This window comes from Arachis hypogaea, chromosome 10 (assembly GCF_003086295.3).
Source record: "Arachis hypogaea cultivar Tifrunner chromosome 10, arahy.Tifrunner.gnm2.J5K5, whole genome shotgun sequence".
Lineage (NCBI taxonomy): Eukaryota > Viridiplantae > Streptophyta > Magnoliopsida > Fabales > Fabaceae > Arachis > Arachis hypogaea.
In genome coordinates, this window is record NC_092045.1 from 10,226,272 (window position 1) to 10,241,684 (window position 15,413).

Here is a 15,413-nt window from a genome sequence, read left to right on the forward strand (position 1 = left end):
CGTCTATTCTGACCTAGGCAGTGCTGTCAATGGTAGGGTTGAATGGAGGTTGAACACATTACTCATCCGTAGTTCGAGCAGAAGGTAAAGGAGAAAGCGGTGGATGAAAATCAAAATACATGCGAGGCGAGGCAGGGTCAGATGATTTGCCAGAGAGAGGAAGGGAGAGAGGGAGAGAGAGGGGAAAAGGGGAAGGGGGTGGCTGGTAGGGAAAATGGCAAAGTTTTGATTTAATTAAGGAAATTTTAGTAATTTCATTTATTTAAGTCTTTACTTTTTTGTTAATCCAAACAAGATACTAAAACATAACTCAATTGTGTACACTTTATACAAAACACAATACAAAAGCTTAATTTAGTCTTTGTCTTTCAGTTTCTATCTCTAGTTTCTTCTTTTAGTCTCTATCTTCCTTCCATACACTACATAAATCTCCCTCTTCCTCACTCGTTGCTTCTTAAAAAAATGGAGCAAATTGAAAAGCGGCGACGGTGACAACTAGCAGATCCAGAATGTTGGCACGGTAGAGACAGATCCAGAATGCCAGGGTGGCAATGGTAGATCTAGATTTCAGAACGAGATTGTATGGTGGCGGTAGAAAATATAACGATCCAACTCTTAGCACGTCATGATCAATGCTAGTAGTCAGGTGCTACTATTCGGCTTAATTTAGGGACTCTAGGCTAGATATAATAAGTATATAGATATGAGCCTGTATCGCTTATCGAAATCGTGTATTAATCAGATATAAAAGAATAGATATAAGTTAGGCAATCAAAACATATAGCATATAAATATAAAAAAGCATAGTAATAACACGTATTTGTCTATAACCAACTTAGGTTGGTTGAGTGGTTAGTTTAGTCGTCTGCTTAAGTAAGTGTTGGGAATTCAAAACCCGCCTTGTGCATGCAGTAACTAACTTATTGGCCAGCAACAAATCCTTAAATAGAGCTCAAATTTTCGATATATTATTAGACTTTGATCTATCGAACCGAGATATATTATAAAAAATATCATGTACTTAGCCGTGAGTTTAGTTTAATATATTATAAAGAGTACAACTACTTATTTATATTACATATAGAAATTTACAAACTTTATTACTTAAGTTAACATGCCCAACTCTACAGTAGCGATTCTACTCTGGAATCCAGCTGTAAAGGCTTATTTGGGCGTCATTTTAAAAAAGATATTTTTTTAAAATGATATTTTTTTAAAAGATCTTTTACAAAAGTAAAAATAATTTTATGTTTAGATATTTTATATAAAAATATCTTTTTATCTATCAATTATGTTTGGATAAAATAAGATAAAAGTACTTTTTGTTCATTTATTATGTAAAAAATATCTTTTTTTTAGAAAAGAAGATCTTTTAAAAAAATGATATAAATTGTAGCTTCTAAAAAAATATATATTTTTTTAAGTTTTCTAGTATTTTTACTTTTACTATTAGAAATTTACCAAACACACTAAAAAAAAGATATTTTTTTATTGAAAAAAGATATTTTTTATTGATTTAATAACGTTCAAACAAGTACCTAATAGTAAAAGTAAAAGTATTAGAAAAATAAAAAAATATCTTTTTTGAGAAGTTACAATTACATCTTCTTTTAAAAGATCTTTTTTTTAAAAAAGATTTTTTCACATAATAAATGAACAAAAAAATATTTTTATCTTATTTTACCCAAACATAATTGATAAATAAAAATATTTTTTTACATGAGATATCTAAACATAAAATCACTTTTATTTTTATAAAATATCTTTTTCAATGACACCCAAACAACCTCTAACTCTCTCTTAAATTCTCTTATTCTTTTTTCAAAATTGATTACAATAAAAAAATTATATGCATAAAGTTTACTTCATTAAAACTAATTTTTGGATTGAAGTCAGAATTCAAAAACCTCTATTTTAGCATATGTAATATTTTCTTGAATTTGAATTTCGGGTACAAAGGTAAATGACTTTGCATACTTTGGCTTCATATTTAACGTTGGCTTTTCGTGAAGCACTTAAATGTTCCAGATTTTATCCAGTAAACAATTATATTGTATTTATCTCTGTTTTAAAATTGTGGTTATGTCGGCGGAATTCATACCTGCTGCCATACAGTACTCAGCGCAAGGAGTTTTTTTTACCGCAGAGGCGTCATGGCGGGCCGCCAGCCGCAATAGAAATGGTGGAAATAGTGGGTATTTAGGAAATTTTGTTAAATTTGAGGATTATTTTGGTAATTTAGGAAAATCTATACATCGTATTCAGCTGCTTAGCCTCCTTTCTTCAAAAAACAACTTCTTTCTCTCTAATAGTCCCAAAACTCTCTTCGATCTCTCCCTCTCTCGTGATCTTTCTTGCGTTTTCTCTGCCGTTCTGTCGAACACGAACTGAAGCCGCTGCTTGCCAGCACTGCCTGCTGCCGCTCCTCGTCACCGGTTCCATCTTTCTCTCTGGTTCGTTTCTATTCGCCTATTCCTACTTCCTATTCCTTTTTTCTTTCTCCCTGTTTGAATGTTTAACATTTCAGTGTTATAAATCTCTCTTCTTCCCATCATTCTGTGTATAAACCTCTCTTCTTCCGTCTTTTATTTTGACTTACATAGATTTATTATGTCTACTTCAAAACAAATATACATTTTATCGGTGAGTAATGCCTACATGGTTTGTGAATCATATGATTCTTTATTGTTATGTTAGTGCTTATTTGGGTGTTATTATCTTAATAAAAATAAAACTTTTTTTGAATGGAAAAAGATATTTTTTATTTTATTTTTTAATTTGTTTGTCAAATTTCTAATAGTAAAAGTAGAAGTACTAAAAAAATAAAAAATATCTTTTTTGAGAAATTGTAATTTATATTTTTTTAAAAGATTTTTTTAAAAAAAAGATGTTTTTCATGTAATAAATAAACAAAAAAATATTTTTATATTATTATTCTCAAACATAGTGCTTGTTTGGGCACTATTATCTTGATAAAAAAAAGATATTTTTAATGAAAAAAGATTTTTTTTTATTTTTAACATGTTTGGCAAATTTCTAATAATAAAAATAAAATTATTAGAAAAATCAGAAAAATATCTCTTTTTGAGAAGCCGTAAGTTACATCTTTTTTTAAAAGATCTTTTTTTTCTTTAAAAAAATATTTTCATATAATAAATAAACAAAAAATACTTTTATATTGTTATACCTAAACATAATTAATAGATAAAAAGATATTTTTGTATAAGATATCCAAATATAAAATTACTTTTACTTTTACATTAAATCTTTTAAAAAAAAATAACTCAAAAAAAGATATTTTCTTAAAAACTTATCCACATAAATCCATAATTGATAAATAAATTTTTTTTTTACGAAATATTCAAATATAAAATTATTTTTATTTTTTCATAATATCTTTTAAATATAAATAACTCCAAATTTTTTTTTTAAAAAAACTCACCGAACAATCCTAAAGCAAGAATTGTCATTACATTACATTAACTCTCTAGGATTATTCTTTAATCCAAAATTGATTGTTCTTTTTTTTTTTTTTTTTTGGACGTGAAAATTGATTGTTCTTTGAAGACTAGAAAGGATTCAAAGGCACTTGGACAAGATCAACAAGCCCCCTGTCCTCACCATAGTTGCTATTGGATGTTGTTATTATTATTATTTTCAGAGTGCAGACGGTGATATCATAGATTGTGTTCACAAAAGAAAACAACCAGCTCTTGATCCCTGTTCACTCTTCTTTCGTCGCTCGCTTAACAATGTAAGTCTTTGATGTCAATAATGCGCTTCAAATTCCGTTAGGGTTTCTCTAGAGCCACGAATTTCATCACCGCTGATACGCAATCTTTTCAGGGGAGCCGTGAAGTTAGTCTTTCATTCTTCGCCGCGTATAGATGGCGTTTCTGTTGATCCTGAACCCGATTGGAGCTTCGACGCTCTCGTTTCGGAGCTCAATACCTTGGAGGCGAAGCTCGCCACTACTTCTGTTACTTCCTCGCAGTTCCAGAAAACAATGCCTACTTGGAAGAGAGGAGGTGAGAGAGGTAAACCTTTCGTGTTGCGTGCTCAAGAATTTGATTTGGATGACACAGAGAGCGACGATGATGGGGATAACAAAGCTTTGGTACCTGTCAAACGGTTCAATTGCGATAAACTTTATCTGAGGTGCCTCTTTCTTCTTGAACCCTAGTCAATTTGAATACCCAACGCTATGTGAATGTTTTGTGGATCTTTAACTTCGCTTTCTCTTAGTGGATTAGTGGATGCTATGTTCATATGTTTGTTAATTTGATTATTTTCTTTTCCATTTCTTTTTTGCGTGCATTGGGTGGTTTGAAATTAATATTTGCATTGGCTTTGAAGTCTCAGTGACAGTGATGATTCTGACGTGTCTGCATTTGACGTGCAACCCTACTTGATGGATGAAGGAAAAGAGGTGGAAACTGCGTTATTTGAGTTGGCACAAGAACATCAGCTTAGGGTTAATGTGAGTGATTTTGTCGATGTCAAAGCACTTGGTTTCCTAGTTGACTTGTTGATTACCTTAAATTTTACAAATTGAATAATTTGTCAATCTTGTTTGGATGTAGTACTAAAAAAGGTTATTATTTCACCCTTGAACATCTTTTTTTGTAATAAAACTTGTTTTTATCTATTTTTAGGGATTCTACTTTTACTAAAACAAGTTTTCCAAGCATTTTAGATAACTTGAGATGATCTTTCTTCATTTAGAAAGGATTTCTTCTTTTTCGTCTATGAAATTGCACCAATACAACAGGGCATTTCGTATCTATGTAGACCTGTTTGTAAAATGTTCTGGATTGACAGGATGAAATACGGACTAAGATCTCAGCATTGGAGACAGCTCTGGCAGATGAAAGTCAGAACTCTACCTCCGCTCTTCTTCGAGTTGAGAAATATAAAGAATCAAGACAAGAGCAGGATAAAAAGTTAGATACACAATATCAGCGCAGGATGTAAGATTGCTATGTCCCGTGTCCCCCTCCCTGCTTTTTTCATGGCAATATGATAATTCTCTTATGCTACATATCTATCTGGTCAGACTTGATGTTAGCAACAGCTATACGGTTGTTTGCATTTTCAATGTGCTTTATGACAGCTTAACTATGGATCTTACATTGTAGTGATTTTGTTAATTGCATACTTTTGCGAACTTGAGCATTTTCTTTTTTCTTTTCCCCTTCTGTTTGTTTAACTTATTCCTGGGAGCAAGACAGTTTAACTTCTATATATCCAAAAAGCCAGAAACAGAAAATTGAGCATTCATTATCCTCCTCTTAATAAACTTCTTTTATAAAAAAAGTTGCACCTTACTTTTAGACTTTAGAGATGGGGAATCTAATTTTGTTTGATGAATCCATTTTTATGAATACTGAAATTGAATGATACTTCATATAATATGTATTTCTGATTTTGATCAATAATATTTGACATGTGTGGCATGTTTTCTGATAGTCATCTACTCATCCCATCCTCCCGAGAAATCCCAACAGAACATTTTCTTTGTTCCTTACTCTCATGTTGTTTTGTGGTTGCTAGATTAAGAAACTGATATCTGACATCCCTCTTTTTTTGTAGTGCAGAAGCACTTGATAATCACTTGACAGCTGTTCAACGGGACCGTGAACTTAGATCACAAATAGAAGAAAGGAAAATAAGAAGTGATGCAGCTTATGAAGAAGCGAAGAGAAAGGTTGCTTTGCAAGAGGAAAGGCAGCAGCAGGAAAAGGCTAAAGCAGAAGCAGAGGTACTTTATCTTCTAATTAATATTGTGTGTTAACAAGGCATTAGACATAAATGGTTTCACATTTCATTTGAAATTGAAATAGCCATCCCATGTTTGCAGTTAAAATCTGCATTGTTTTTTCCTTTTATTTTCACTGATATTCATTTCTGTCACTATATTGCTCATGTTTGTTAAGACAGATCTTTTCTTGTCAGTCTTATTTATATTGCAAGCCTTGGTCTAAGTCCTATATTTTTTACTTTTCAATTTTGCGGAGGTAGGCCAAACTTAGAGCTGAAGAGGCAAAACGAGCTGCATTGGAAGCTGAGAGAAAGGCAGCAATGGAAGCTGAAAAAAGAGCAGCAGCAGAAGCTGAAAGGAGAGCAGAAAAGGAAGCTGTAGAAGGGGGTGCTGCTGGAACTTTCCAGAAGGTTACTTCTGGACGAACCCAACAAGAGGCTGTAGTGCATTCTACAGATGATGCATCAAGCGTATCAAATGCAGATACCAAGGAGTCTGGTATTTGCCTTTCCATTTTGTCACTTCTTCCCCACCCCTTTCTTACTCACCCTAAGATGATGGTTTACTTGTGTGTCCATATCTGATATACAAGAATGCTTTGCTTTCTTATTTTCTGACTTCCATTCAGTTGGATTTTATTTATCCTTTTTTGTTTTGTTTATTTTTCTCCTTCAAAATTTTGGTTGCGAAATTTTAATATTTTGCTCTTACATGTCTCATCAAGGTTGATTTTCAATGAGATCATCCTTGTAAGCAACAACTGTCATTCAAGACAGTGAATCTTCTATTTTCTCTTCCGGCTGCACAGTTAATTACACAAGTTCACCTTTACACGCCTTACTATTGCTTCTTTTCTTCTTGGCTTCCTTTTGTTCTTGGTTTGACATCTTTGCCATTAACTTAGAAAATGGAAGAGGTAGAAAAGCCATTGACTCACTTTGTAAAGTTGTAAACTTTGGTACAATTGATGTCCATATGGGTGTGCCCTTTGCCGATCTGGGAGCTATAGGTTGTTATTTGTCTAAAAATCTTTGCCATCTGATATCTGTTATCTCAACTGGTCTGCACAATCTCAGGCAATCTGTATCGTGCTGCGACAAGTGCTGTAAGTTTGGAGAGTGGGAGACTACAGAAACTGAAAGAGCTGTGTGAGAGGAACCAAGCAATAAGATCTAGTTCTAATCAGGTATTATCTATGTTCAAATGAACGTTTTTCTAAACAATAGGATGCTATTTTTTGGTTTACATTTGAAGAATTCTGTATGTGTCTATCATCACTTTCAAGACTAAGTTTTCCTGCAGCATACTGGGATTTTGATTGATTGTTTCATGTAAACAACTTTTCAGGATTATACTCGCTATGAAAGTCATATTTCTCGGTTGATAAGACAAATAAGGGGTGTAATAGATAATGTCAGGTGAAGTGAATCTTTTCATTTCAATTAGCATTCCTGCATGTGCTTTTGGAACTTTTATTGGAAAACTTTATCCGTTATTCTTCTCTGCTTCAATCATATTTTCAATTTGACCTGCCAAAAAGTACGGGAATATTTGGATGAAATAGCTTCTTCAATTATTTCATTTCAAATAAAGTCAATTCAATCCAAAAAGAGAGTATTTGCATTTCATGTCTATTTAATGTTTTGTACATTCTATAGGTCAAAATCCAATGATCTTGTGAAGCTTTTGCGGGATCCTCAATGTCCTCAATCAATCAGCATTGAGATATTTGCTAAAAAGGTAATTTCATCAGTTGACATTCAATTGATATGATTTTTTTCTTGCATTATTTGTCAAGAAAAAAGAGCACAAGGGAAGCAATAGACTAATACTAAACAGGTTTAGTAGTTTATTGTAGATGTGAGCTTTGTTTTTATTCAGTTATGAAGGGTAGCAAATAAAAGGACAAACTAATAATTAATGTATTACAGCCATCAATCATGATTGACTGTCTTAAACATTTTTTCTTATAAAACAATGTAGTACTTATGCATTTTCCCTTGCGATATTTGTTTTAGTTTTTAAAAAATTGAGAATGATTTTGAACAATTAACTAGTAAATGAATATTTACAAAGTGGAAAAATTTGTTGTTTTGGCATTTTCTGAAAACTAAAAGTAAGCAAAATGGTTATTCAAAAATATTTTTTATCAACAGAAATGGTGTATTTGAACATATTTGTGATCAAAACAACATTTGCCTGAATCCCGTGTAACTGGCTTCAACTTGTCAAAACCGAAAACAAAAACTACTGACATAAATGATAGAGATTAGTTATCCGCATATGAATATTTATTGGTAAATTTGATTTGTTTTATGACAACACGCATTGCAGTTTATTTCATACTGCGCAAACCTTGGTAATGCACCCTTTGCAAGTGGATATGTGATTGTTCTGGTTACATCTCAGGTACAACATCTTTATCTTGCCTACTATAGCCACAACCATTAGCGTGCACATGTGTCTGCGGCTGTTTGTATATATATATAGAGAGAGAGAGAGAGACACACACAAGTTATATCTATATATAAATATGCATGTCTGCTTTTGAGTTCACTTGGGTATTATTTTTTATAGGTCCCGGCTGCAATGGATGTTCTGCTGGCTGAGCTTCACAGGGCCTGCCTATACACTGTCCCAAAGCACATGGTATACAAAAAGGTAGCTTCATAAAATAGTAACTTTAATGCATCATTTTTTTTGAGATGCTAATTCCTATCCTTAGTTTTAAATTTTAGCTATCTTAAATTGAATTTAACGGACTACCTGTGGCCGAAAGTTTGTTTATCGATTTAATATTAAATTTTATTCATGAAATTTTCCAAGTGTTTTTGAAGTCTTTGGAAATTTGTGGGAAATAGTAAGGTTCTTGGCTTTTCTTTGGTGCTCAGCTAGAGGTTGTTTTGATGGGAGTGTGTGTTATGGATTAAAGTATGAACTACGCTGCCGTTGCTAATTGTTCGTTGTTACTTACCTGACATTATATTTCTCTTCTTTCTCAGTAAACTTCTAAAAAAAGTTCCATTTTAGATCACACCTTGCCTAAATAAGAGGACTGAGCCATTTGATCTATGTGAGGAAGAAATATCGTTCTTCTTTATTTGCCATGATGTTAACTTAGCTCTCAAACGTTTCTGGCATGGCAACTGCATGTATTGAGAATAATCAATTAGTGCTGAAAGCATTATTTTGCCATGTTGGATGATAGATACATAAAACAGCAAGGATATTGTTGGTTTCTGTTTTTATTTTCAGTGTTTTCTATTCTAAGATCTTGTGAAAGAAATAATTAAAAAAAAGTGAAAGTAACAAAATCCTAGTTTTACTAATTTCAGTCTTCCTTCAGCAAAATTCTAACATAAAAAACTAAAAATGATCGAATATTACAAGTTATCCTTGAGCTAATTCATCCTTGCCTTGAATATTGGAAACTCAATGTATTATTATCAATCAAATCTTCAAGAGTAATTATTAATTCTGATAATATGTGTACCTTCATTCCTTAAATATTCTATAAACATGTATACTTATCTTATGTTACTGACTCTAAATTGTTGATTTTGCTCCCTTCAGTCTATCTTTCAATCAAAGGAGTCATACTTCAAAGCTATTGGTTACCGAGAGGATGGAGGAAAGTTGGAGAGTACACAAGATTATTTAAACCGGTTAGAATCATACATGAAGGTTTATGGTGCACTGGTTCAGGTTTGTCATGATAGTCTGAAATTCTTGCTTTGATTTTAATGACTCATATTGGCCATGTCGCTTTTCATGAATCTCATCTTTTCAAAACAGACCGAAATTCAAGGTGTTCAGAATTTGCACGGCTTGCGAGAGGGTTGGGCTTGGCTTGCAAGGTTCTTGAACAATCTCCCAGCTAACCAATATACAGCTGTTTCACTGAATGCTTTCTTGCAAGTAAGTAAATATATTATAGATTTATAGAATGTCGCAGTGGTCTGTTGTATGTAAGACTAAACGAGTTCTGCTTTGTTTCAGATGGCTGGTTTTGCACTTTTTAGAAGATATAAATCTCAATTTGTAAAGTTATTGAACATCATCTCTCAGAACTTCTTAGTTGATCTGAAAGCTCGGCAGATACCGGAACTCACAAGGACTCTATTGGAGATAGAGACTTATATAAAAGATAAGAAGTTCCTTGAAGAGCCAGAAGGAAGGAGGCTAGAGGCTAATTTGTTGTCCAGCAAATCTGTTAATTATTGAAGGCTGAGACAGATTTTGTATTTTATTTATTTATTCACTTGCCTAGATTTATTGAAGGTCAGGAAAAGCAAAATTGTTATTCTTATTTTTCTGAGGTTAGGCAATAGGTATTAGGCATTGTGATAGGCAATAGGCATTAGGCATTGTTATAAGGGTGACACGAAGGTGAATTTTTTGGTGAAGACTGAAGAGTGAACTTTTTTTTTGGAATAGAAAAGTTTCACCAATAAAAACGTATTATATTATATGTATGCACATGTTCATTCTAAATTTAGAAAAAGTTTTCATTTTTACTCCATTTTATTCTTCACCAAAGAAATTCCCTTGTGTAAGTCTAAATATGCCAATAAAGGCAAATGTAATTGACATTCGATGTTATATTTGAAGGAATTGTTCTGGTGGCCGATGAGATCGTATTCCTCAAAGAAAAGCTATGCAGCCTTCTTACAGGAGTTCTTCAATGGCTCTCGCCTAACAGGTGAATGTCTTTGAGGATGCTGGAAAATTTTAAATTTCCAAAATTCTGAAATGAGGGACAAAATTTGAAAGAACGGGATAAGAAGGGGTTTCATGAAGAAAATGTATATGACTTCTAACTGAAAAGTTGGGGCAAGGGATATAAGCAATTGATTTTAATGGCTATGAAGAAGTATTACAGGAAGATATTTTCAGTGATTAAGCATGGTACCAGAAAGAAGAGAAATCAGGAGGTAAAACATCAAGAAGTCTTGTATGGTGTGCACAAACTACCTGAACATGATACATGTGAATATTATGATGTTGGGAGATGCTGATAACAAAAAAAAAAGGTATAATTATGCTCAATAAAATTTTCCTTATATGAATTTTGTATAATTTTTTTATTAATGATATATATGCTAAATATATTTTTTTTAAATATTCTAATAATGTGTTAGAATATTATGTTATAAAATTATTTAACTAAAAAATTAGATAAATAAGAGAATATATAGGAATAATTATATTTCTAATACGAATATATCATATTTGTTAAAAATAAAAAGTTGTTAAATAACTTTTAATAGTTTAAATACCATTGAAAATAGATATATATTAAGTTTCTTGAAGTTGAAGAGGAGAGATATTTTTGATAAAACCAATTTAAAATATAGAATCTCATTATTAATTAAGAAGTGATGTAAATTATAGGTACTTTTTATTAATATTAATCACCAGTTTGTTATCCTTGAGGTTTTATTTTTATACTATTAGATTTTAAAATTAATAATTTAATTTTTAGTATTTAAAAATGATAAAATATTAATAAAAAAAATAAAATTTAGTAGTCACAAAATTATTCTTATATAAAGACTATAATTAAAAAACATTAAAGTTCATATATATAACCCTCATATAAAAAGAACATTTAAATAATCACTTAACAAATATTATTTTCAGTTATTTAAAAATAAATTTTTTAAAAAATTTATTATATGTATGTATTTTATGGAGAATTAACAAAAGTCAAAAAGTGAGAAGTTATTATCAGAGGTTCAAAAAGTAGGCATGGGTTATAAAAAAAATTTCATACGTATTGTTAGGTGTACATGAACTAACATATCATAATTGATGGGATATACATGTTATATGTATGAATGATAATAGGAATAGAACATACATAACCCAACCAATGAGCTACATGATTCAACTCATGAAATGCATGGAATGAATTTCATTGTATCCACCATTATTGAGGTTTGAGATAGCATGAAATTCACTACAGCATGCTATCTTTTATAATAATAATATAGGATGTACGATGTTTGGTTCACAGATTTGTTTCTTTTTTTGGGAATCAGATTCCTGGAAATCCTATTCCAAGGAACGAAATTCTTAGAAAAATTAGGTTCATGTGTGTTTCCTTCTGTGATCCTGTGAATGCATTGAAAATTTGTAATAAGCAATCCTATATTTGGTTGATAGTAATATTCCCAAAAATATCGTTATAATTTTTTTTAATATTAATAATTTTAATTAAAATTAACAATTTCTAGTAACATAGAAAGTTTTTTTAAAAGATTTTTTCCTAAATTTATATAGAGGTGTATTCTCTTTTAGTCAAGAGAGTGTGTTATTATAATCTTCTTGTGATAGAGATAAGTTTAAATTATCAAAGAAAGTTATTTTATACAAAATTTTAATTTTTGATCTCTATATTTTACTGCATCATTTGTCAGTTATCTAACAGTGGCCTAGTATCAGACCCAAAGGTTGTTGATTAATAATTTTTTCTTCCACTGCAAATTACTGCCTTAAAAAAATGGCAGTAAAGTATAAGATCCTGAAATTCAGTTGGATAATTTTTTCTTATGAAATTGAAAATAAAAACAATTATGAAAAAAGACAATTACGTGGCAACAATTGAAGGTAGACCCACTGGATTAGAGATGAAAAATAGAAGATGAAGGACAATACCATTGCAAACTTACACTTAGCACTAAGTGATTTAATCTTGTCAAGTGTATTAGAGAAAAGAACAAAATAAAAAATTGAAATGCTCTCACCAAATTATATGAAGTCAAGTTAGTTTACAACAAGATATTCTTAAAGAGAAGACTTTATACTCTTCGAATGAGTGAATCTATATCGGCAACAGATTATATCGACAATCTCAATACGTTATTTTCTCAACTCTCATTGTTGGATTACAATATAGCAGAAAACGAACATGCAAAGCTTCTACTTCAAAATCTACGAAGTTCATATGATCATCTGATCATTAACTTAACCAATAATGTTTTGACAAACGATCTTCTCTTTGATGATATGACTGTTGTTATTCTTGAAGAAGAATCCAAGCGTAAGAATAAAAAAGATAGATTAATGGAGTGTGGTTCTAGTGGGAGCCAAAGTAGACTAAAGTCACAAGGAAAGAAGCAATTCAAATACTAAAATTGTGGCAAGAGAGGGCACTTCAAGAAAGATTGTCGGAATAAGAAGAGTATAAAGAAGGTTCCAGAAGGATCAAGTTCTCAAGGATGCATTGCGAATAATTCTGATGATGGAGAAATCCTGTATGGTGAAGCAGCAATTGGTTTTAAAGGCAGCAAAAAACTCACTGATGCCTGGATTGTTGATTTAGGAGCAACCTGGCACATGACTCCTCATCATGATTGGTTTTGTATGTATGAATGAGTCGTGGAAGGATCTGTGTTCATGGAAAACGATCATGTCTTAGAAATTGTTGGAATGAATACTGTCAAAATAAAAATGTTCCATGGTTCTATTCGTTCACTTCAATGGGTAAGACATGTGAGAGGCTTGAAGAAGAATTTGTTGTCAATTGGACAACTGGATGAACTTGGTTGCAAGATCCATATTGAAGGTGGGATCTTGAAAATTGTTAAAGGTGCTCTTGTAGTAATAAAAGCCGAAAAGATTGCAGTGAATCTATATGTGCTTATAGGAGATACTTTGCAAGAGGCAGAGACATTGGTTGCTTCAGCAAGCCAAGAAAAAATGATAATGACATGGCATCGCAAATTGGGCCACATGTTAGAATGAGACTTGAAAATTCTTGTGGAATGTAATCTCATTCTTTGGCTCAAATTGGTAAACTTACCATTTTGTAAGTACTGCGTTACAAGCAAGCAACATAGATTGACATTTGGTAGATCAACTGCTTAGAGCAAGCATATATTGGAGTTGATTTATTTTGTTGTAAGGGAGTCGCTGGAGATGTCCCTAGGAGGACTAAAATATCTTGTATCATTTATTGATGATTACTATAAGAGGCTATGGGTGTACCCGATCAAGAAGAAATCAGATGTGTTTGTGATGTTTAAGGAGTTCAAAGCAAAGTTGGAACTTGAATCTAGAAAGAAGATCAAGTTTTTAAGGACAAATAATGGAGGAGAATATGTTGATGGTGACTTTCTAATATTTTGCAAGAAAACAGGTATTCAACGGCAATTCATAGTTACATATACGCCTCAACAAAATGGGATATCAGAGCGAATGAATATGACTCTCCTAGAAAGAGCACGAGCTATGTTGCAAATTGCAGATTTAGCCAAGTCTTTTTTAGCAGAAGCTGTTAAACTGGTCGTTATGTAATAAATCAATCACCATCAATTGCAATTGGATTGAAGACACTAATGGAGATATGGCAAGGTAAGCCACCTAATTATCTTTCTTTATTTATTAGATTGTCCTGTATTCGTGATGTATAATTCCCAGGAAAGAACAAACTCGGATCTAAAGTCTAGGAAATGTATATTCTTGGGTTATGCTAACGGAGTTAAGAGATATTGCATGTGGGATCCCACTATCCGCAAGGTAATTGTTAGCAGAGATGTATTAATTGCAAAGAGAACAAGAAAATGACAACACTATTAAACAGATAACTATTGTTCAAATAGATAAGAAATGCAGATAATGTGATTTTTTTGAAGCAGAACTATAATACGAAGAATAAGAAGCAGAGGCCAATGACATAGAAGTTTTTCGATCCACTCAACAAAGAAAAATACCATCATGACACTCAAATTATATTTTGACAAACCATGATGCATATTGTCTTATGACAGAAGATGGAGAGACAACAACTTTTATGGAGGCTATGCACAATCCAGATGCTTTTATGTGGATGACAGCAATGCAAGAAGAAATCAAGGCATTACATAGGAACCATACTTGAAAACTTGTTGCATTTCCTGCAGGTCGAAAAACCATTAATAACAAATGGGTTTACAAGATTAAGCGAGATAGTAATGATCAGGTGGAATGATATCATGCAAGATTGATTGTCAAAGGATATGCTTAGAAAGAAGGTGTTGACTTCAATGAAATATTTTTTCCAGTAGTAAGACTATCTATTATTAGAGTAGTTTTAGCTATGTGTACTGCATTTGATTTATATCTAGAGCAATTAGATGTAAAGACTATTTTTCTTCATGAGAAATTTGAAGAGATATATATGCTCTAACCAGAGGTTTTGAAGAACAAGAAAAAGAAAACCTAGTTTACAAGTTAACTAAATCTCTGTATAGTCTAAAGCAAGTACCAAGGTGTTGGTACAAGAAATTTGATTCTTTCATTATTATCCTTAGATATAACAGACTTACTTCAGATCATTGTACCTATTACAAGAGGTGTGGTGATAATGATTTCATCATTCTACTGTTGTATGTGGATGTCATGTTGGTGGTAGGCCCCAACAAAGATCAAATCCAAGAATTGAAGGCATGGTTGACTAGAGAGTTTGATATGAAAGATTTGGGACCAGCAAACAAGATTTTAGGGATGCAAATTCACCGAGACAAAATAGATAAGAAGATTTGGCTATCGCAAAAGAATTATTTGAAGAATATTTTGCAACACTTCAACATGCAAGAATGTAAGCCAATTTCAACCTCATTTTCTATGAAGCAGAGAGGATAAAAATGTCTCAAGTACCATATGCATA

The 15,413-nt window shown here is 32.0% G+C and overlaps 1 protein-coding gene across 2 annotated transcripts; it reads left to right on the top strand.

Annotated features, from left to right (window-relative positions):
• The first annotated feature begins 3,502 nt into the window (after positions 1–3,502).
• LOC112715124 (mRNA export factor GLE1) lies at positions 3,503–10,389 on the top strand. Of its 2 annotated transcripts, none has more exons than XM_025766880.3 (14): positions 3,503–3,754; positions 3,847–4,158; positions 4,357–4,480; positions 4,822–4,970; positions 5,593–5,761; positions 6,022–6,259; positions 6,838–6,947; positions 7,109–7,179; positions 7,420–7,501; positions 8,096–8,170; positions 8,339–8,422; positions 9,335–9,466; positions 9,557–9,679; positions 9,761–10,389. In XM_025766880.3, coding segments are annotated over exons 1-14 (1,896 nt in total). In that variant the 5' UTR covers positions 3,503–3,752; the 3' UTR covers positions 9,986–10,389. The 2 variants fall into 2 exon arrangements, with proteins under 2 accessions (XP_025622665.1, XP_025622666.1); XM_025766881.3 differs by having other exon boundaries at positions 4,363–4,480.
• The last annotated feature ends 5,024 nt before the right edge of the window (positions 10,390–15,413 follow it).

Excerpts from the sequence above, each read along its gene's own strand:
- LOC112715124 (XM_025766880.3), top strand. Across the intron at positions 7,180-7,419 it reads GGTGTAATAGATAATGTCAG|GTCAAAATCCAATGATCTTG; the intron begins GTGAAGTGAATC and ends TACATTCTATAG. Across the intron at positions 8,423-9,334 it reads AGCACATGGTATACAAAAAG|TCTATCTTTCAATCAAAGGA; the intron begins GTAGCTTCATAA and ends TGCTCCCTTCAG.